The sequence below is a fragment of the Balaenoptera acutorostrata genome, chromosome 1, assembly GCF_949987535.1.
Source record: "Balaenoptera acutorostrata chromosome 1, mBalAcu1.1, whole genome shotgun sequence".
Classification (NCBI taxonomy): domain Eukaryota; kingdom Metazoa; phylum Chordata; class Mammalia; order Artiodactyla; family Balaenopteridae; genus Balaenoptera; species Balaenoptera acutorostrata.
Genome location: NC_080064.1, coordinates 43,775,387 through 43,799,702, shown reverse-complemented (window position 1 = coordinate 43,799,702; position 24,316 = coordinate 43,775,387). Strand labels below are relative to the sequence as shown.

The window sequence follows — 24,316 nt, the reverse complement described above, 5'->3', positions numbered from 1 at the left end:
TTGGGTATCTTTGAGACGGCAGTGATGACGTCTCCTTGGCCTGACATATGCGCTCTCCGTGTTTGGTTACTTACTTCCTCTTCTGTCACCACTTTGAGCTTACTGCTCTAATGATAACAAACTGCTGTGGTCATTCTGGGATATACCAAGACTGGTTTTTGTCCCATTATATGTGTTTATGCGGATTCCCCTGCCTGGTGTCCTATACGTGCATGTGCTCACACATGTCTTTATCTAGCTGATATGTGCTTAGGAATCAGCTTCTCCAAGAAACCTTTCCTGGGCCCCAGACTCAGATAAGTGCCTCCTCTGTGCCATGACAATTCCCTCGCTCCCCACCCTTCCAGCATTTATCACACTGTCAGTGTGTCTATCTCCGCTTCTCAAGGTTAGGAACCGCAGCTGATTCACTTCAGTGTCCCCAGTGCCCAGCACAGGGTTTGCTGTGCTTATTGAGATGGGTTCTCATGAACCCCACTGTCCACAGGCCCTCAACCACACCCTCCATGCTCATTCCCGTCTCCCGCATCCATCTGTCCATTCATTCAGTTAACATTCACCAAGCCCCTACTCTTCTGGCTGGTACTGGAGCTCAGATGAATGACGTGGTCCCTGCTTGGGGAGCTCCTTGTCAGATGGACTTCCACCATGCAGGGTAACACGTGCTGTGGCAGAGGGAAGCACAGAGGAGGATGCAAAGCCATACCTAAGCTGAGTCCTAAAGAAAAAGTTAGTCAGGTGAAGAGTTTTGCTCAGTTCTGGCCTTAAAGACACCCATCACCACTAACTTTTGGCAGCCTATTCTCCCTCTCCTCCCCTGCCACTCTCTCCCTCTGCCGCATTCCTGCACAGCCTCTGGTTTGCTCTACCTGGGTTATAGTGTATTCTGTCACTGTCCCAACTGAGAGTGAGACAAGGGGGCATAAGGGATAGAGCCCTGGCTTATGCCCCATCCTTGAGCCTCAGTTTCCCTATCTGTAAATTACAAGTGATAACCCTTGCCTTGCCCCCCCCCCCCACAAAGTTGTTTTAAAATTGTATTTGGGAATCGTTAAGGACTATGAACGTGTGAGGGACTGACACTCTCATAAGTGTGTCTTTTCTCCACAATTGGATTTGGTCTCCCCTTGTCCCTGGCACTCAAGGCAAGACCTGGCACAAAGTTAATGTTCAATAAAGACCTGGTTTATTGATTGACCCTGAATGATGAAGAAAAGGAGGCTTTCCCCAAAGGCCCTGGGGACTGATGGAGGGGCAAGGAAGCTGGCACTCAGATGGGCTGGGAACATAAGGGAAAGGGAATTCCACATGCCAACCACTTCACATACTTTTGTGCATTTAATTCTTATTACCACCCTATGAGGTAGGTGATATTCACCCATTCTACAGATGAGGATACAGAGGCTGGGAGAAATTAGGCAATTTGCCTGAGGTCACACAGCTGGTAGCTGACAGAGACTATATTCAAATCCAGGCTGTCTGACTTCTGGGCTTCTTCCCACTGCCCACCTGCGCAATGGGGCACGTCCTCCCCTCAGTGCCAATTCCTCAGAAGGGATTGGTGATCCTGGCCTTGACCTGTGTCCCCATCTTCATCCAAACTGATGGTTTAAGCCTATTTACTTCTTTACCTGTTTGCCCCTTTCCTAGGCAAGCAACATACTCCGCCCACTTCCCCAAACACTGTCACTTGTAACAAACCAGTCAAAGGCCAGAGAGTCAATGTTTATGATATTCATTAAGGAAAAGCTACATGCTGGAGGGTCTCTTAAGCCAACTGCATTTCTACAGACTGAGGATAACGAGCCAGCGGGCCAGCAGCTGCTTCCTTCTTCATCACATGTCCTCCACTAGCAGGCACTTCTGCACCTTGCTTTCTCAGGTCGGGAAATGGGCTACAGGAGAGGCTGTCAACCAGAGGCGGGCTGGCAGGAATTGTGAGTGCCTTCAAGCTGGCGTGGCCCGGGGAAGAGGAGCCCTGTTTGTACCTGGGGGCTTCAGCCCTCTCTGTGGACAATGGGATAATAGGGAGAAGGAGGGAGGAGGAAAGAGACCCCCCTCCTCTGTGTGAGAGGATGATAAAAGAGGGAGAAAGGGATGAAGAGGAAGTGAGAGGAGCAGATGAAGGACTAGCAGAAAGAAACTGTCATCATAACAGGCAACTTCGCACAGCAATTTATCCATTGTCTCGCTCAATCCTCCCGGATTGCTCTCGGCAGGAAGACGCTGTTATTATTCCTATCTGACAAACGAGGAGGCTGAGACTCAGAGAGGTTAAAGTGATTCAGAAAGATGAAGTGACTTGCCCAGATTCAGACACTGTGGTAGTCAGATAAAAGCAAAGGAGGCCAAAGAGCCTTGTAAAGGAAGAAAAATATATGATCAGGGAAAAAAAAAAAAAAAGAAAAGGAAAGTGAAAGGGAGAAAAGTGAAGAAACGGGAGGCAGGGCTGTGTATGGATGTAGGAGCTAGCCAGACCCAGATCTAAAACCAGTTTCCCCTAACACAGTCATGTGACCTTGTGTGAGTTAGGTAATCTCTTAGAGCCTTCATTTTTCTTTTATAAATTGGAGATGATTATATTTACCCCACAGGCTGTTGTGAGGATTAAGGAAGACAATATCTGTAAAGCTCCTAGCATAGCATCTGGCATATAGTAGGCACTCAATAAATATTAAGGATCCCAAGGAGTATGAGAAACATAAGGGGAAAAGAAGGAGCTAACATGGAAAAAAGGGAAGAGGGAAGCTTTTGGGGAGAAATAAAGATGGACTCAGAAGGAAGGGAAAGAGGAAGGTGGACAGGCAAAAGAGGAAGGAGTAGGCCGGCGCAGGGACGTGATGGAGAACGAAGGCTTATGCTTCTAAGGGCTGCCACCAACCTGGCCAAGACCCTCCGTTGGAAAGCAGCCGCTTTGTCTGAATCAGGAGGGCTTTGCTCGTGTCTCCTGGGACAACCAAGTTCTGTTCATTGTCACAGAAAGTACCTTTAAGGATCTCAAGGTGCAAAACAGACAAGAATGTCTCACCCTTCAGGTGCAGTTTTTCCTGGGCAATTTGTTGGGTCCGTGTGAGGAGCGAGAGATCCAGGGTGATTCCTGGAAATTCAGGGAGGAGGAACCCCTCTGAGGGGAAATAACCCAGTGTGTCTGTGAGTAGACAGAGCAAATGAAGCTCTGCTTATTCAGTGTGGATCTTGGAGTGTCTCCCAGAACCCAGACTAGACTGGCCAGGCTGGGGTGAGTAGGAGGCAGGGGAAAGTGGAGTGAAAGCCCTGGTCAAAAAGGACAAAGCTTGGGCTTCTTATACTGGTGCCCTTGGGCAGGTCAGCTTACTTCTCTGAGCCACAGCGTGGGCATTAGTGAAATGGAGAGGGTCTGCCTGATCCCTCCTTCCCCCAGGGGTGACGTGAGGATCAAATGAGATAATGGGTGAGATCAATGCTTTGGAAGCTGAAGTGCTGTGTACACATAGTCAAGTAGTCACTCTCAGAAAACACCTAATTATCACACACACACACACACACACACACACACACACACACACACCTGCCCTGTATCAGGCACAGGACTATACACTTCACATGCCTCATCTTGTTTAATCCTTGAAATAATTCTATGAGATAGATAAAATTATCCCAATTTATAAACCAGGGAATTGATTCATAAAGAAAATAGGTGACTTGCCCAGGGTTACACAGCTGGTCAGTGATAGAGCCAGGATCGTCTGACTCTAAAACCAGTGCAGGTAATACCTGCCCGGTACCCTCTCCTTGAGGCAGAATCCTCCGCCCTTAGGCCTCCTTGCTTTACACTTGAGCACTGCCTGTATTAATGCAGAGTGTTCTGGCCAGGGGGCATGAAAAGGAAGGGAAAGATCCTTACTGCTATCTCTCTTCTATCCTCAGGGTTTGACTTCTTTGAAGCCAGCGCCAAGGAGAACATCAGCGTGAGGCAGGCCTTCGAGCGTCTGGTGGATGCCATTTGCGACAAGATGTCTGATACGCTGGACACAGACCCCTCCTTGCTGGGGACCTACAAGAACACCCGTCTCTCGGACACCCCGCCGCTGCTGCAGCAGAGCTGCTCGTGCTAGGCAAGGCCCACTGTCCTGGTCTCCCTTCATTGTGGCACCACACCCACTCTGCTTCCCCGTTATACTCTGTCTCCCCTCAGCTGATTTGCTGCTGTTCCTTGCCTGCAGTGAAGGTGGAAGCATGCCCCTGGGGTTCTCTATGGATGGCCCCACTCACAGACACTCAGCACTAGACTAACTAGGTCACAATGTGGGCAGAGGTTCGTTTTACAAAAGGAGAATCCACTTTATGCAGGGGATTCACTACAGGGACTTGGAAAAGAGAGTCTTTTTTCTGCCTTTAAAATAAGATTTCCTCCCTTGACCAAAATTTGACACACCCACGCACACTTTTCAGGGCCTGGCCAACTGTGTAAAGTGAGACACACCTGCATGGCTAATCCTTTTGAAAAAGACCTCTCCATACACAACCTGCTTGTTTCATATCAGGCTCCCTGTGGGGCTTCCTTTCACCGCTAGATAAGCCTTGTTTCTCAAAGCCCTCGCCTGTTACCACGGATGCCCACAGGGCCTGGGCAGTTGCTGTGGTGACAGGCCAGAGCTAATCTCCAGAGAGCTCAGCCTCTCTAAACGATGTTGAAGGAGCAAAGGCTGAGTCAGAAACACACTTAAAGGAAAAAGATTATCCCCTGAAAAATGTCAAAGTTTCCTGCTATATGAAAGAGCAAGTGCATGAGCTCAAGAAAGACAAAGAGAGAAAAAGAGAAACACAGGCAAGATAAAGAAACAGGTCACGAATTTCTGATTTTGCTGCTTTCCAGCAGGTTCTTAACTGTGGAACTCCATGACATTGGTCATTGGTTCTTAGACTCCCAGAATCTGAAAAATTTATAGTTGGTGGAATCCCAAATTTTACCAAGTCTCACTAGTCAATTCCAATCTTCATGTCTCTGACAATTGGCTGTCAAGCCTCACAGCCAAATCTCTTCTAAAGCATACCTTCTAGGCAGGGATGGGAGCTCAGTCTCCACACCATCTTTGGGCATCTCTCATAATCAGAAAGTTTTCCTTGCTTTAAGCTGAAATCTGCCTCCTGGAAATTCTTCTTCCTCTTCCCACTCCATTTGTACCAGCTCTGCTGTCAGAGACTTCACAGTCTCTGCTCCCTCTGCCCCGTGACACCCTTAGATGATTTGGGAACAGAAATCATGACCCCTGGAATCTGCCCTTTCTCTAAATCAAATAGTTCTAATCCCATCTGCCATTCTTCTTAGGGTCTTCTCCCCATCCTGCCCTTTCCTCCAACCCATGTTTCAATCACTCCTGAGTAGTCCAAGTGGGAAATGTGATTCAAAGCAGAATAAATCTAAGGGGGTATGACCCTGAAAAAATTGGGAAAAATGAACTCAGAGGTTCCAATCCTTCTCCTGAGGGTGAAAGCTTAGTTTCTACTGAAGAGCAGATGTGAAACTACTTCTGGTGGAAACCACTTAATTAAACGCCCAAAGAAAACAAAAAACAAAAAACACGCCTCTGACACCAGAAACAAACTGAATGCATCAGTTCATGGTTCTAGCTTGTTTGGACACAGGCACATATTTGTTTTTTAACTGAAATAATTACGTGGAGCTAGCAATGATTCCTGAAAATCTTTCCTCCCAGCCCTGGCCTGAATCCCCAGCTTCCGCCTGCACTAACATGACACTTCAGAAGTCAGTGGGGGAGGAGGGAGAGTCTCTCCCAAGTTTTCGCTCCATTTTAAATGCAGCTTATTGTCCTAGGAAAGTGCATTAACTAGCAACAGGTCCAATGACTACATAAAAGGACCCTTCAGGGTCAGCTCTGTGGAGATGTTGCCTTCTTTGACACAGTGCACAGGATGGCGCTTTGGACTTGGAATCAGGAGACTCAGACTCTGCCCTTAAATCAAGTGTGACTCTGGACCAGTTATTCCCCATCACTGAGTCTTGATTTCCCACTTATAAAATGAGGGAGACTACGTGGGTAATCTTTCAGGTCCCTTCTGGCATGAATAACTCTGAGACTCTTTTTTTCACCTTCAACATTTCTGTTGATCTGCAAAATAAACCGGAGATGAGGACTATCACCCAATATCACTGTAGCTAACACTGTTGTCATGCTTACTCAATACTAGGCATTGTTCCAAGCACTTAACATGTATTAACTCATTTATCTTTCCAACATCTTTGTGAGGGAGGCACTATAATCAATCTCATTTGAAGACAAAGAAATTAAGGAACAAAGAGGTTCTCTAGCTTGCCTAAGGTCACATAATGAGTAAATGGTAAAGCTGGGGTTCAAAGCCAGAAAGTAGGCTCCAAGGTCTGTGCTTTTCACCACATTCTGTACTACATTTCTTATAGTACAGTGATCCAAAGAAGTTAAGAGACTTGGCCAAGATCACACAACTAGCAAGTGTTAGAGCCACAGTAGAATTCAATCCCAAGGCCATCAGATTCCAAGTCTACTGGAGAAAAGACTTATGTCTCCAATCTGTTAATAAATTTTTCAGCTACTCAGGCTAATCTGAGGTGATAGCTGTCTAACGCTTCTGGGAAGGAGGCTCTGAGGCAACCAGGTCCCATGGGCCTGAGCAAAAAAAACGCCCGTGAGGCATTTCTGAGGCCTAAGTGCTGGCTTTCCCTGTATCTGCCTCTGTCAGGCAATTCTTATCTAGCTCTCAAGCAGTGCTGCGAGCAACCTCCCTGCATCAGCAATGAGGCATTTTGGGGGCATAACTTTATAAAGTTCTCTGACGATGGAAGAATGTGGTCCCTTCCCAGGGCAGTGTTCTGAATGTGTTTTTACACTGTAAAGTCCTATACAGGTCAGGAATAATTACTATTTTTCTGGTCAGTAACACCCATCTACCCAAGTACTAGGATTTCAGACCAAGCTCCTCATGACCCCTGGGTATGTTAGTACATATATCCAATAATCCTTTCTCTCCTACTGAGTATCCAGGCAAAAATTGAATTTTTTACTGAAAAACTGTCAAACTCCTAATAACTCAGGTGCCAGTTCAAGGGAACAAGCATCTTCACAACAGATGGAATCAACAGTTAAATGTAATAGTGACAAACTCTTCTACCGGACAACAAACAGATCTGCTTGTTAGATGGCAATTCCCCAGCCTTGCTCTGTGACCTCATTTCTGCCGAGTGGAAGGCAGCAGCTTCCAGCTGATGGCGGTGAATGTTCATCGATCATGGTAATAGTGCAATTAGGTTCAAGCTGCATAATATGCCTTATGGCAACTTGTCCCAGTTTTCATCTTGCTTAACACTCCAAATAAAAGAAGATTAAAAAAAACCTCTTGACCTCTAAAAAGGCAAAAGTAGGCCAAAAGTGCAATACAGTATTGTAGCTATTTATAGAATCTGTTTTAAATGCATGTGTGTCTGTAAATACAAAGTGATTGGTGACTTACTACTGTCTCCTCAGTCTGTAACTTCTAGGAGCAGCAATGCGGTAGATTGTACTGAATGGTCACAGACTCATTAAATATTAGATCTGGAAGGGAGCTTAGAAAAAATCTTGTCCAGGCTCCTCTTTGTACAAAAAGGAAGGTTGAGGTCCAGGGAGGGGGAGGAAATGTTCTAAGGTCACTCTGTGGGTGGATTAGTGATGGAGCCAAGACTAGGTCTTGGATTACCTCTAGGAAGAAATTCACCTATTCTGTATCTACTATAGGTCTGGCACTAGTAAACACTGGATAAATATATATGAAAACAAATGATCCCTCCCTGCAGGTACCTATAGTCTAAGGGAGGTGCTGTTTCTGAAATATTATTATCCCAATTTGGCAGGCAAGGAAACATAGCCTTGAAAAAGTTAACATGCCTAACCCATTCATTAGTATCATTTGAACCCACCTCGGTCTGACTCTCGCTCTTTCAATTTTCCTCTTCAGATTGTATATTTGAGGTGTTGGTAGTGACAGATTTCCAAAGATTGTCAGAATTAAACAGCCTCACTTGGGACATTGGTTTCACCATTGTTTTGTGACTGCAGCCTTATAATGTCCACAGAATGATATGAACATTCTCCAGACCTGACTTTCCCAGTTACACCACCTGCTCCAAGTTCCTTGCTTATGTACCAAGCTTCCTACAGTGTCTTGAGGAATGTTTATTTGAGTTTGTTTGCCAATAGTTTGGTGTTAAGTAGGAGGAATTACAGCAACAAGTGTCCTGGGATCTCATTGATTTCAGATTCCCCATCCCAAACCTACACCTGATTACCTGCCACAGCTGGAGAATCAAGCAACAGCCTGTGACTGGGAGTGCCTGCAAGAGACAGGCCCATTGGATACAAATACTGTTAAGTGATGGTTTTGAAGGCCTAGATCCCTTATATGAGGTAGGCAAAATTCAAATTTATTCATTCAACAAATTAGTGTCTAGCATGTGCCAGGATACAATTAGTGGTAAATTAGACACAATCCTTGCCTTCATAAAGCTTATAGTCCAATAGCTTATAGTTTAGTCTAGACATTGTAAAATAATCACCCAAATAGAATTACAAAATGCAGTGAAGGAAAGCTACATCATTCTATGAGAACACGTAACTGGAAAACCTGAATCACCTGTGTGGAGCTGTTTCAGGGGCCTGAGGAAGACTCCACTGCCCCTGGCCATCGCTTCACATTTCTCAATTAAGCTTTCACCTTTTAGTTTAAACCTTTGATGGCTGACTGAACACAAATCCTCCAAAAAGAGTAAAAGTAAGAGGGAATTTCCTGGTGGTCCAGTGGTTAAGACTCTGGGTTTAATCCCTGGTCGGGGAACTAAGATCCCGCAAGCCATGTGGCGTGGCCAAAAAAAAAAAAAAAAGTAAGAGTGAGATAAAGAATATCTGTACCTGTGACACATCTGTAGACTGCCTGGTTCAGAGTTAATTGTCCTCTGAGAGATATAATAAACCACTCCAAAACTTAGTGACTGAAAGCAGCAAACATTTGTTATTTCTCATGATTCTATAGGTTGGCTGGGTGTTTGCTCTGGCCAGGCTGGATGGTCTAGAACAGCTTCATTCACGTGTCTGGGGTCCCAGGTGAGATGACCAGGGTGGTTGAGGTCTCTCTCTTTGTTTTCATTTTCCAGAAGGGGACCCAGACTTGTTCACATGGTGGTGGAGGTTTTCCCAGAAGCAAGAGAGGGCAAGCTCCAATGCAGAAGCACTTTTCAAGCCTCTGTTTGTATCATGTTTGTTCATGTCCAACTGACTAACAAGTCATATAGCCAAGCCTAATTTTAAGGGGTGGAGGAATAGATGCCATCTCTTGATAGGAGGAGCTGTAAAATATTGTGGCCATTTTCCATTCTACCAATGGAAGCAACCCTAAGTCATCTGAAACTAAAAGTCTGGTAAATTTCCCTGGGTCCTAAAACTTGGCTCTGAAGATGACCCCAAAGGGAAATATCACAATGGTTTACAGCAGGGCAGTTTCTCATCATTTGTTTAGTTGTCCAAAGGGTGTACTTTGGAGCAATCAAGTCACGTCTCATGGAGTTTTGATGCTTGTTTAACAGTTCATTTGGTTAGTTCTTAGCTCCCTCCAAGGGATGAGTCGGGCTTCTCATTCTATGGGATTCACTGTAATAATGGTTCTGATTCCCACCTGAAGTTCCTGGCTGGAAGCCTAGCAGAAGGATTCAGTATATGCAGAAGAGATGACTAAAAGAACAGTTGGGCCCTCTGCTCTAGCTATAGTTTCTCCCTTGGAGCCTCATCTAGTCCTGAGGCTTTAGATGCTACATCTTTGTTAATGACATGTATGCACAAGTACCTACTAGACATCTCCATGTCTCAAACTTACCACGTCCACATTGGAACTCTTGATTCTGCTCCAAATTTATTTTAACCCTACTCTTCACAGAAATCTAGGTATCATTCTTAATTCCTTGTATTTCTTTTTCTTAGTGTCCACATCTAATCCAACACCAAGTCCTATGATTCTACTTCTAAAGTCTATCTCAAGTCTGCCCACATTTGTCCATTTCCATTGCCATGACCTTGGTCCAAGGCACCATTGTTTCTCTCTTACCTAGGAGCTAACACAGAGCTTGTAGCCAGTTTCCCTACTCCACACTTGCTCACCTACAGTCTACCCTCCATACAATAGCAATCTTTTAAAAATAGAAATGAATGAGCACTCGTAACACTGAAGTTTACTTCAACACCACACATGAAAAGAATCTAGAGACTTCCATTATTATTAATAATTATTATTTTATTGATTCCATTTCTAGCCCTGAGTTTGTCCCTCACTTGCTGTAGGACCTCTGGTAAATCATTTCTTTTAATAGCCAGGTATCATGTCTCCCCTCATTTCTTCAGGAAATGGCAACCTCTTCTTTTGCAGTACTACTACCTTCTCATTCAAACCAGGTGATGGTAGTGAAGACTGTCAGCAAAGGGGGCATGTGATCAAGTGGGACCAACCAGAATCCCTCTCTAAGATTTTTTTTAACCTGGAGCTATTTTCTTTCCCTTTGAATGACAAATATATGAGGATGTGCGCTCTAAAACCAATGGTGTATCCTCAGCTCAGGTGTATAATGCCACTCTGTGGTAAGAGAAAACAAGCTCATAATGAAGAGAGAAGCATAGACATAAGATGAGAGAGTGTGTCCTGTGGCTTTCCTGGCCTTGATTCTGGCTTCTTGAGATTTGACTGGTCACCTCTTTCTTTGATTCTGTTAGACACCTCACTATATGTTTTTAATAAAGCCCCCATCTAGCTTTGCTTATTGGAGTTAGGTTCTTATAACTTGCAACCAAAACATATTCCTTCCTCTTTGGTTCTCTTTGGTGCTCCAAATTTTTAAACACTGAGTCTTCAGAAAATCCCATTTCTATGGACTTTCTGATCAAGAACTTTGTATAACCTGGAGCAAAGCCTACTCACTTCACCATTTCCACTTCTTATACCTGAATGCATGAGGAAGAGGGATTTTGCAAGGTAAAAAGCAGTTCTCCATGAACTCTGATGACAGCACAGGCAAAGGTTCCTATGATTAGGTCACTGATCCGCACAGAGTCTGGCTTCCCAGGTACTCAGAAACTACACAAAACATCTAACACCACTGCTGCTAGTTCTCCACATCTGTTCCTATTTCTCTGCCAACTCGGTGACACCCATCGTCTTGAGAAAACACCATTGAATGGACTGAGTTGTGTGGCATATGCTTTCACCTGCTTTTCTTCTATCATTATGAAGTGGTCAAACAGCAAATAACCAAATAGGAAGTCTCTTGAAGGGAGATGATTAAAAGAATTTCCTTTGCTTGATGTAAAATTGTGCAATAGAAATGCAAAGTAAACCAAATGTAAAATAGATAGCTAGTGGGAAGCAGCCGCATAGCACAGGGAGATCAGCTCTGTGCTTTGTGACCACCTAGAGGTAGATATGGTGATATATGTTTATGTATAGCTGATTCACTTTGTTATAAAGCAGAAACTAACACACCATCATAAAGCAATTATACTCCAATAAAGATGTTAAAAAAAATGCAAAGTAAGTCAGTAAGTGTCTGAGGGGTGTGATTAGGATTGCATCTCTTCCTGGGGTTTACCAATGGACTGGGATAAAGCTAACAGGCTGTGCAACCTTAGCTAAGTCACTCCCTATCTCTGGGCTTCAGGAGCTTACAGCAGATGGTTTCTGCAGGCGCTCTTGGCACTAGTGCTCTGTGATTTTATGCCCATTTTCTGTAAGAGCTGTAAGTGGCAAACAAGATTTTGGCAGGGATCGTTTCACTATGAAAGCCTCTTTTCTCCTTGGGTATAATGAAAACAGCCAAGGCTATGTGACCCCCTTATCACTCAACCAGGCTTGTGGCTCTGGTTTCTGAGGCTGCCAGAAAGCATCTTAGCAATTAAGTGCATCTGGATGGTCCCTGACTGCCTGTCCCAGGTAAGAGGTTCCTAAAGTGTAACAAGAGGAAGAGGAGAAACAGGAATCTCTGAGGAGACTTCTTAAGAACGGAGCACAGACTTATGCATTTGAGAAGAGACATCGGGGCAGCAGCCAGTGTTTAAGAGCCATAAATGCATTCCAATTCAAGGAGGACTTAATTTATAGAGCACCAAGTGTGCCAGGCTCAGCTGGGCAAGATCTTTCTGCAGACAATCTCCATCATGCAACTAGGATCCTGGGAACTGAAGGGCTGAGAGATTTGCATGTGCTGAATTATCTTCCAATCCCTCTAAACTTCAGACCACGGGATGAGGACTGAGAAGGCAGTATGGTGCATGGTTTAAGAGGACAGGTCTCATGGTCCAACAGACCCAGGTTCAATTCTTAGCTCTTCATCACTAACTAGTTGTGTGACTTGGAGCAAATTACTCTAAGAGCCTCAATTACTTCATATGTAAATGGAAAAATAATATTTACCTCAAGAGGTTGTTGAGGGGATTAAATGCGAGAATGGAACAAATAAAGCCTTTAGTGCAGGCCTGACATACACAGTAGGTGCCAAACATGTGGTACTGACTACTGTGCTACACAAAATCATCCAATCAGGCAGAGCAGGGAGAAAACCCAATCCAGGCTCCTTGTAAGTGCTCTAGGAACAGAGACAGGAAAGACCCAGCATAAACATTATGAGCAACAGAGCAATGGGGGTTGGGAATGGGGCCTGTAAGTAGGAGATGGAGCCTGAGCTTGGAAAGTGGATCAAGGTAGAGTCTCATCAGGAACAAGGGAAGAGAATCTAGGAAAATGGCCTTGAACGGCTCTGTTGCATGACCTTGTTGGGCTGGTTGCCACCAGACACCTGACAGAATGCAGGAACCAGCCTCCGGGAGTGAGGAATAAGCCAAAAATGAGGTTTAGAGTGTTCTGGAGCCTTTGTTAGAGACGTCCTCCAGTGCTCAGGAAACCAGGATCCTGGAGACCTGGGCTTGAGTCCTGCTTTTGTAACATACTAACTGTGTGACCTTGGACAACCATTTTCATCTATAAAATGAGATTAATAATCTTGCCTACTTCACAGAATAGTGGTGAGAGTCAAATGAAAGTACATTTTAGAAACTGCAGAATGCTGTGGACATATAAGGTGGAGCCACTGTGAAGGGGCTGGGGTTAGGCAGCAGGTGGCATTCATCACAGAATGAAACTGAGCATACCCCTCCCGGAGCCATTTCCAAGGGTCCCCTCCTCCCTCCACAGCCTCTCCCCTCCCCCCACATTTTGGTCCCAGGCAAATATGGAAATATCACATGGAAATGATAATCTGTGCTTCCATCACATGATATTTCACATGGAAATATCAGAGCCAGCATGCCCTACACCCAGAGGTTTGCTTAACTTCAGAGAAACTTCCAGAGTCTAAGAGCAGCCAAAGGGAATCAGCCAGTGCACGCGGGGTTGGATGAACAGAGCAGTGAGCTATGATGGGATTGGGGCCCAGGAGCGGCAGACAGCGGAGTCCATAAGCACTATGATTAGAATAGCATAACAAAAATCACCAATCATGTGTTTGGCACTTTACAATTCCCAAAGCACTTTCTCATCGGAGGCCTAATGATCTTTGACACAACCCTGTAATATGGGTTTTATTATTTCCAGTACTCAGATGAGGAAAACTGAGGCCTGCATCAGAGAAGCAACCAGCCCAAGACTACATAAAGAAGGCAACAAACGGCATAGTTAGTCTCAGAACCGGGTAGGGTGTGCCCCAGGAGTAGGCAGTCCTGGTCCTGAACCCTGCCTATTGTGGGCAGGAAGAAGGCAAGCTGAAGAGAAAACCTAACCAACAGTTATGTCTACATCTGGCTGCTTCTCTGCTTGTGGGAAGGAAGGAGAGAGGAACACACATTCCTCACTGCCTCCACACCCTCAATAAAATGAAACTCTGGAGCACGGGTGAGCAGCAAAGGCTTTCCTCCCGTCACAGGGCCAGGGGCAGATGGTCTCCCCAGTCACACGGGGAAATGTCACCTTACTCAATTTGCACACCATTTTCAATTCCCCCAGTGGCTCTTTCTAATTTATTCAACCAGGGACAGGGCTGGTCTCATGCCAGCCTAGGAGATGTACCACAACAGGCTGAGCAGAATTCCTCAGGAGGAGCAATTAGCAAAAACTGGTGTTGTCACTCTATAAGACTGAGCAGAGAGAGGAATCATAACTCTTATGTTCCACCCCCCCGACAGATTCTAGCTAAACAGATGTTTTCATTCTTTTTTATTCTTCTTACATTCTGTATACTGACACCTCTTCTTAGTGACACATGAAATATAAAATGTCATGTGGTGTTGTGAGTTTGTACAAATATAAAGAGATATAGTGGTGTACAGAGTAACAAAAGGAAACATCCTATTTGCAAATATCTGGTGTCTCCTTGTTCTGTGTTGATATGCCTTATTGATATAAACTGGCTTTTCTTAATGTAGCTCCTATCCTCATCATGGTGTCAACAATGGTATGTGCATTAAAGTTCATCCGAAGTATGCATCATTTATGCAGTACTCTTCCCTGAGTTTGTGCTAGGAGCTTTGGGAAAAGACTCCTGCCATCTGAGATCTTAGGAACTAGGGAGACAGGTCCAGCACCAATGCAATAAAAGCCACAATACAAGGCGGTAGTTCATGAGTGACTCAGAAAAGGGGGAGATCAGGGTGAACTCTAATAGTCAGGGAAGGCTTAATGGAGGAGGAAGGACCGGGGCTGCAAGAGGACAGGGATAGCCATTCAGCTTGCACTGGTGAAGATCCTCTGGGTCCCAGTTCTGTGCTGGCTGATACAGAGGATGCAGAGAATCACAAGGGGCAGCGTGTGCCTCCGGGGAGCATGGCTCAATACTGACTCCCAGCAGTGGGTTGGGATACACTGCTGGAGCACTGAGGAGCAAGAGAGCTGCTCAATACGCTGCTGAGCTGGAGAGAAAGTGCTCAGCCCACAGGAAAATGAAACGAAGTGCAGACAGAAAGGGCAGCTCCTGGAACTTCCCTGGTGGTCCAGTGGTTAAGACTCTGAGCTCCCAATGCAGGGGGCCCGGGTTCGATCCCTGGTCAGGGAACTGTATCCCACATGCTGCAACTAAGGCCCGGCAGAGCCAAATAAATAAATAAATATTAAGAAAAAAAAAGAGAGAAAGAAATGGCAGCTCCTAAAAGGGGCAGAACCCACTCCCCACTTACCAACCCCCCCCCCCAAAAAAGTATAACAAGCATATCAGATAGCAAATTCAGTCTGGTTCTCCACCCATCCCCACCATGGTGGGGAATCCTTTCCCTTTCTCTAGCTTGGTTAACTCTTACTCATCTGTCAGGACTCAGGCACCAAGACCCTGGTGAGTCAGAGAGGATGCAGAGCTTTGGAGAAACAGAGTAGAAGTGATGGAAGTGTCAGATACTACATTCAGTCAGGATCCTTTTGATTATGTGACATATACCCACTTTTAATAATCATAAGAAAAAAAGAGGTCATGGTGGAAGGGGAATTTGTTAGCTCATGTTACTGCAAAGTCCAGGGGGGTATATCTAGCTTCAGGCTCAGCTAGAACTAGGTGATTAAATTATATTATCAGGATTCCCTTTGTCTCCCAGTTTCACTCTCCTCTGGGTTGCCTTCGTTCTCAGGTTGCTTCAAGCTTATCTTACCATGTAGCCATCTGGGCAAAAAGAGAGTGCCTTTGCTTCAATAGTTTTCTCTCTCTTTTTTTAAAAATTGAAGTATAGTTGGTTCACAATGTTATGTTAATTTCTGCTGTATAACAAAGTGATTCAGTTATATATGTATATATGCATTCTTTTTATATTCTTTTCCATTATGGTTTATCACAGGATATTGAATACAGTTCCTTGTGCTTACAATAGGAGCTTGTTGTTTATCCATTCTCTATATAATAGTTTGCATCTGCTAATCCCAAACTCCCAGTCCATCCCTCCCCACCCCCCTTCCCCTTTGCAAGCACAGGTCTGTTCCCTATGTCTGTGAGTCTGTTTCTGTTTTGTAGATAGGTTCATTTGTGTCATATTTTAGATTCCCCATATAAGTGATATCATGTGGTATTTGTCTTTCTCTTTCTGACTTAACTTAGTATAATCTCTAGGTCCACCCTGTTGCTGCAAATGGCATTATTTCATTCTTTTTTATGGCTGAGTGGTATTCCATTGTATATATACACCACATCTTTATCGATTCATCTGTTGATGGATGCTTCAATAGTTTTGGCAAAAGTCCCGGGTCATGTACCTGTTCTAGGATCAGTCATCATACCAGGAGGTGAGGTGTTCTGATTGGCTAAACCTGTACCTTGTGCCCATCTCTGCGTTTGGAGAGTGGGGTCAGTCCCACTGAAACCAGATGAATGGCAAGTGGGAGAGGAGTGGGTGCCCCTAAGGAAAATTTGGGTGCTATTTCCAGGAGAGAAGAGGATGGGTGCTGGCCAGACAAAAATACCACCTATTCACGGGAGATACAGAATCAGATCATTCCACAAAAGACTCCCTAAAACTGGACATAGGAGAACAAAAATGAGTTCTACCACCAGGATATGGAACTGGAAGGAAGAATGAGGGCAAGGATGGCATGGGGTGTGGGTTTGCGTAGACCCGAGGCAGCCAGCTGAGTGCAGAGCAGGCAGGATCAGTATATATGATTGAATAGGCTGTGTCCTGCCAAGGGGGCCTGTGGATGCTGAATGGCGGTTGACATGCAGGCTAGGCTCCAGGCGCTGAACTTTGTGTCCCAGCGTGGAGCTGCCTCCACCAGGATGAAGTGTTCCTTTGTGTAATTCACGCAAACGTGCTATCTGCTCACCAAGCCATGAGTAGAGGGGCAACATCCATCCAGAGCGGGCAGCTGTCTCCAGTTTGCACAAAGATGCTGCAGTGGGTTGAATTGTGTCCCCCCAAAGATATATTCAGTCCTAATTCCTATGAATGTGAACTTATTTGGAAATGGGGTCTTTGCAGATGTAATCAAGTTAAGGTGAGGCCATACTGGATTAGGGTAGGCACTAAATCCAATGACTGGTGCCTAATAAGAGGAAGGAGAGGGAGATTTGGACACAGAGACACAGTGGAGACACAGGGATGATGTGATGATGGAGGCAGCCACTGGAATGATGCAGCTACAAGCCAAGGAATGCAAAGAATTGCTGGCAACCACCTGAAGCTAGGACACAGGCATGAAACTTTCTTCCTCAAAGCCTTCAGAAGAAACCAACACTGCCAGCACCTTGGTTTTGGACTTCTGTGTTAAGCCCCGCAGTTTGTGGTACTTTGTTACGGCACTGTTAGGAACCTAATACAGCTAAGATATGGGCTAGCAGCAGCCCCAGTAGTAAAGTTTTCCTCTACCCTTGTGTCCTGGTAGAAGACAGAAAAGCAGGTACTCAAGAGATCCCAGCAGAAGTATTTGGGCCTCCTCATAGGTACTACTACCCAAGGGTATCCTGGAAGTGCCTGTTACCTCCACCTTTGCACAGAAAGTAAACAGTATTTTCAAACTGTAGTAATTCATAGAGTGAGGGCTGCCAATAAAATGAGTGGCAACCTCCCCTTGGTTTGAGAAGGGGACTGGGGCACACTTTAGATCGGAGCGTCTGCATATGCTGTTCTTTCTACTCCTCTGTATCCCAGGCTCAGTTAGGTGCCTCCTCTGGGAAACCACATCTCCCTTTGTTTTCCTTTGCCATAGACCTTACTGTGCCATATTGTGATTTTCTGAGTACTCGTGGGAATAGATTGTCCCATGATCCAGAACACAGTTTTCTGTGAAATAAACCAGGAAAGAACTAGGCAAATGTGCATAAGGAGTCTGGAGACCTACTTAAACAAAGGAAATGAGACTCCAATAATTTCACTAACAAGATTCAGAGTTATTGAAATGTGTTGAGGTAAACCAGGGTAGCTGTGAACACAGACCAGTGACAGGGAAAGGTGGTGAGTCCCTGGAATGTCATTCCTCAGAGAAGTGTACCTTGACTCTATCATACCCCTTCAACTTGTTTTATTTTCTTCATGAAAATAAATCTTCATTAATCATCATAAAATTATTTTATTTGATGAAAGTTTCATGATAGCAGGGACCTTGCCTGTTTTGTTTACTGCTGTACTCTCAGATCCTTGGGCAAGTTCCTTTACTTAAAACCTCTACTGCAAACCTCTCATTTGTAAAACATACCAACCTCATGTGGTTATTGTGAGATTTAAATGCATTAACATAAGAGCTTAGACCAGTGCCTGGCACAAGTTGATAGTTGATACTAGATAGCATTTATATTGTGCCTACTGTGTTCTAGGCACTATTCTAAGCACTTTACATATACAGTTGGCCCTCCATATCTGTGGGTTCTGTATCCTCAGGTTCAACCAACAGCAGGTTGAAAATATTCAGAAAAAAATTCCAGAAACTTCCAAAGAGCAAAACTTGAATTTGCCAACACATCTGGCAACTATTTACATTTCATTTACATTGTGTTAAGTATTATAAGTAATCTAGATACGATTTGAAGTACACAGGAAGATGTGCATAGGTTATACACAAATGCTATGCCATTTTATACAAGGGACTTGAGCATCCACGGATTTTGGTATCCTCAGGGGTCCTGGAACTGATCCCTCGTGGATACTGAGAGGGATTGTACACCAACTTCATCCTCACAACAACCTTATAAGAGCCTCATTTTGTAGATGAGGAAACAGAAAAGTTGTTTATTTATTTTTGGCTGTGTGGCTTGCGAGATCTTAGTTCCCCGACCAGGGATTGAACCCACGCCCTCGGCAGTGAAAGCGTGGAGTCCTAACCACTGGACCACCAGGGAATTCCCAACAGAGAAGTTATTTAACTAGTCTAAGGCCACACAGCTAGTAAATGCAGAACAGACATTGAAACCCTAGAGTCCCAGACTTCACCGTTAACACTGTACTGGCTCCTAATATAGATCCTTTTTGAACGAATAAAATCGCCTAGAGAATGGAACCAGTGGACTGGCTCAAAATTCAAGACAAGTATTGAAGGGGAAGAGTGGTTTGGGGTCCATGAGGCTGCGATACTGAATTTGCATCTATTTTGTCTTTCTGTGGTCAGTTTTGTGCCTAGGGAAATGCCTGTGAGGGTTAATTTATAAAGTAGTAAGGAGAAAGGTAATTCTTGGCTGAGTGTAGCGCTGGGATGGGGTGTTGTCTTCCTTCACATGCTAAGAGCCTCGGAAGCCTGGTCAGGGATTCCCACTAGTGGCATGAGCAGGGACTGGTGCTGGAGACCCAGCCCCCATCACACCACATGAGACACACCCAAAGCAACTCACTCCAGCAGTGACAGAAGCAGAGGAGAGAATCTGTCTCAGTTGCCCATGTTTCAGCCCCCTCTGGCTTTGACAGCTGCACCGGTGATTTATAGGCTACTACTGGGGCATCCTTTAAGAAATAAACTGTTATATGACCCAGCCATTTGTCTTTGCCACCACTAGAAAGTGAGCTACCGGAGGTCAAGGAAGAGAGTTTTATTTCTCTCTCAAACCCCAGGTCCCCCACAGGTTACAGCACATTAAGGGTCTCCAGTAGCTATTTGTTGAATAAAGAGAATTGAATGGTCTTTGTCAACAGATGGGATGATGCCTAGACAAGGCAGTTGTTATCTTAGATGTTTAGCTGAAAGGTGGTGATGGTGATGGCGTTTTGGAAAGGTGCTGAGAAGATGGAGAGATCACAATCAAGCTAGTTCTGGAGGAAGCCATGAAAAAAAAAATGATTTGTTCAGGTGGTCACAAGTTTAAGCCCTTCATGGCCAAAGGCCTTTTTAAAATCTTTCCCTAAAACCTCCACAGTCTGCTTAAGTTGAAGAACCTTTTTTCCCTGTTTTTCTTCAAGGATAAGCTGGCAGCAGCATCCAGAGTCCAACACCAGGCACTTATGAGGAGCTGTTTTTCCAAGCTCCCAGCTCTTACAAGAGCTGCTTGGATCACAGTTGTGCCTATGGAAAGGGAGGTCTCTACCCTTCCGTACTGGTGTCTTTCTGCCTTTCATAGTGGGCATATAGAATGCCTGGGAATCAGCTGGTAATTGTCTAAATGAAATACTTGGGTTGTCTATGCATGACTCAATAAACTGACTTTTTAAAAGAACAGCTAAAAATAAAAGTAGCTATTTTTCATATATATTATTATATATGTATATATTTTACTATTACATAAGCAGATTTCTTCACATTATATTGAAAATATGATTCTAGAAATACTTCCTACTCCATAAACATGCTCATCCTCAGCTGATTAGACCTGCAAATATATCCCTCGGCTACGAGGATTAGCGTCACCCCTCTTCATCTTCCTTCATCTGTTCCCTTTGGCAAAGGGCACCACCTTTCATGTAACCAGTGTCTTAATGCTGTTTAGAGCCTTCTTTTCCCCTATTCTTCCTTCCCCCCAACATTAAAATAACCACACTCTTAGATCCTGCTACATGAGAGATGCTGATAAATTAGTCTCCCACTGAGATGATCTGAAAAATAATGGCTCAATATATATATCATTTCTCCAGGGGAGCTAATATCAAGTAAGAGTCTTCAGGAACTGAAGTCCCTAATGGTAGACTCTCAGGTGCTGTGTCAAGCCAGTAGAATACATAGAGAATCGAGGAATAGACTAACACATATATGGAAACAAATTTTTTGTCACAGAAAGCAATTACAGATCAGTTGGGAAAAGATGGACTATTCAATAACTGGTTACCTATGTTGGAAAAAAAATAAATCTGATCCCTACCTTACGCCATACACAAATATCAGTTCCAGCTAGATTTAAGACTTAATATGAAAGACTTAAAGCTTATAGCATAATGTAAAACAACAGAACTTTTAGAAGACAAAATAGGAAATATCTTTATGACCTCAGGGTAGAGAAGGATTTCTTAAATGGGGACTAAAAGTGCAAACCATGAAGGAAAAAAAAAGTGTAATTTCAATTGCTTTAAAATTAACAACAGTTGTGCACCAAAAGATACCTTATTATGAGTGAAAAAACAAGGTACTAAGGGGGAGAAGATATTTGTAACATATGACTGACAAAAGAAAGGCAGAAAACTCAAGAGTAAAATGAGTAAAAGAAAAAATGTCATCATATTAATGGCCAAAAAGCACGTGAAAAGATGTTCAACTTTGTTAGAAACAAGGAAATGAAAATTAAAACCACAAGACACTATTTATCACCTACCAGATTGACAAAAATTATAAACCCTGATAATAACCAAGTGTTGGTGAAATTGTAGAATGACAGGAACCCTCATTTAATGCTAGTTGGAATGTAAATTCGTAAGACTTTGGAAAATAGTTTTCATTCACATTGTACAAATTAGCAACTACATATGTATATGCATTCTTGCATTTACACAGCAAGAGATAAACATAAGAATGTCTAAAGCGGCATTGTTTGTAAAAACAAAAAGGTGGAAACAGTCCAAATGTCCATCAACTGTAGAATGGATAAATATATTATGGTAGATTCATACAATGGGCTATCATACAGAACTGAATATGAATGAACTGTAGCTACACACTTGAACCACTTTAAAGAATAAACAAAAAAGGCAAATCACAGAAGAATAACATACTGTATGATTCCATTTATGTAAACTTAAACAGGCAAATCTAAGCAATGTATTTTGTCTGGATATCTTCAGTTTGCCCCTCCAGTTTCACTTTCCACACTTCTATTTCTAGGAAGCTGCACCGAGTAAACTGAATCAAAGGGCTCTTTTGATTTGTAGCTTCTGGTTAGGTTTGGTTGATGGGAGCCACCAGCAGAAGATTGGAGAGGTAGAAGCAAGTAGGGTGGAGTATTTACTCTCTGGTACCCTCACTGTGGGTTGCTGTCGGCTGATTGGATTCCTTCCACTGAAAGTCTCATCTCCTATCAGGAGGCCCTCTTTGTCTGACTTCCCATAACCACCTCCACTACTCCAGCTTCAAGCCTAGGGTGATAAAGAGCGCTGTCACTAGCCTAAAGATAATATCCTGTTGTATGCTCACCATACCCTGCCCGCACCTTTCTAAATAGTTCCTTTAATAAACTCTCCTCAAATTATCCGACTTTGAGTGTGCCACCTGTTTCCTGCCAGGACCTTAACTGGTGCAATATTGTTTAGGGATACACAGACACTGTGGTAAAACTTATAAAGAAAAGCAAGGGAATTATTAACATAAAATTCATGACAGTAATTACCTCTGTGGGGGAGGGAAATATGATACAAAAAACCCACATTGGGGACTCATGTACTGGTAATATTCTATTTCTTAAACTAGGCCGTTTGTAGATGTGTATTTGCTTTATGATTATTCTTTAATATGGTTATTCTTTAATGTGTTGTAGATAACCTTTTTAATGTATATCTTACAGTAAAAATTAAAATATAATAAACTCCCACTAGAATGAAAGATCATGAGGGCAGAGATTTTTGTCTTGTTTCTTTGGTATTGACACTAGTAAGTACAAAAATATGTATTTGAACATTGACTGAATGGATATCTAACTTTGGCCTAGGACCTCCCCATCTATGATATGGAGTCAAGGAATCTTTACTCAGATTTTTTTCTTTAACTCTAAATCCTACTGTACAAGCCAGGAAGAGCTTCCCCTTTTCTGTCTTCCTTGTTACAAGTTCCACAGACTCTGTCTCTTTCTCTCTCTTCTTGGTGGCTACCACCATAATTCTGTTTTGGGGGTATTCTACCACCCCTCCACCCCATCCTTCTCTCAATCTGACTCCAGAATTAAATATACTCTCTCTTCATCTTTCTTTCTTCTTAGACAGCAAGTTCAAAGAGTCATTTTGTTTAAAGGATTTTATTACCAACCATTTTGGGGAAATAGAAAAGGAATACAAAACAAGAAGTATTTACAAAGGTCTTGGTTCCCTGACTGTGATTTGAATTCCTTGTAGGAAGTCAGGTTAGGTTTTAGCCCTTCCCTTTTAACTATTCTTCCTGTGGGTTTGGTCATTACAACTCATTCTGGGTTGGTCCTTGGAGGAATCACTTGGTGGAATGACAGTAAACAACTTGTTTCTCTGAGGACTTCAGGGGAGGGTCATTTCTCATTCCAGGAATTATTCATTTGAAGCATTATTTAACATGCCCCAGACTTCTTTCTCCAAGGTTCTTTCTTCAACATTGGTCCAGATACTGAAGGCGGGTAATGAGATAGCTAAGAACAGGCAGATCAGCATAAGAAAAATGAAACTATAAATCAGCTTCTTCCAAATTGTTTCTCACAGAATACTAGTCTTATAAGAATATTCATTGCCAAAAAATAAAAATTAAAAAGGGAGAAGCGGGGGGTATCCTACGGTCAGGCAAGTTTGGGAAATGCTGCATGCTACATTGTCTTTTTAGAGAATCAGAATATATGTTAGGAAATTAAAGGCCCTGAGAATCAGCTTTACTCTGTTTAATTCTGTTTCTCAAGTTTATTTGACCACTGAACCTCTTTTCTGGACCCCTGTTAATACTCTGCTGAAGTTCTACCAAACACATTTTCGGGGAATTCTACCCTTATTAGAAAGTAGAATAGGATCTATAGTCACTTAAACTTAATTATCTCCTTAAAGGCCCTGTCTCCAAATACAGTCACACTGGGCTTTGGGCTTTAACATATGAATTTGGGGTACATACAATTCAGTACATAATTGGGTCACACCTTTATCCCTTCCTTTTTTTAAAAAAAAATTAATTAATTAATTTTTGGCTGCATTGTGTTTTCATTGCTGCACACGGGCTTTCTCTGGTTGCAGCGAGCGGGGGCTACTCTTCGTTGTGGTGCGCAAGCTTCTCATTGCGGTGGCTTCTTTTGTTGCGGAGCACCGGCTATATGCACACAAGCTTCAGTAGTTGTGGCACGCGGGCTCAGTAGTTGTGGCACATGGGCTTAGTTGCTCCGCGGCATGTCGGATCTTCCAGAACCAGGGCTCGAACCCGTGTCCCCTGCATGGGCAGGCAGATTTTTAACCACTGTACCACCAGGGAAGTCCCTATCCTTTCCTTTTCATCTCATATTTACACAACTCATCACATACGTAAATCATTCTCCCTAGGCCTTAGTGTTTTTCCAGTAGGGCAAGAAAATTGAGAACTTGGATCAGCAGGCCATGGTTCAATTACACATGCATTGAGTACCCACTTGGTACAAAGTATTTTGCTAGGGATTGTGAGGGATACAAAGATGTTGGTGACAAAGGCCAGGTCCAGCTTTCAGGGAACTAGGGCCTTAACCAAGACTATCCCTAACATAGACTGTTTTGTCTACCAT

The 24,316-nt window shown here is 43.6% G+C and overlaps 1 protein-coding gene across 1 annotated transcript in view; it reads left to right on the top strand.

The window, feature by feature from the left end:
* Positions 1-8,790, top strand: part of RAB3B (RAB3B, member RAS oncogene family) — a 65,346-nt gene extending 56,556 nt beyond the window's left edge. The window contains exon 5 of the mRNA XM_007164466.2: positions 3,907-8,790. Coding sequence (XP_007164528.2) covers positions 3,907-4,094 — 188 coding nt within the window. The 3' untranslated portion in view covers positions 4,095-8,790. The remainder of the gene's footprint in view (positions 1-3,906) is intronic.
* Positions 8,791-24,316: the final 15,526 nt, after the last annotated feature.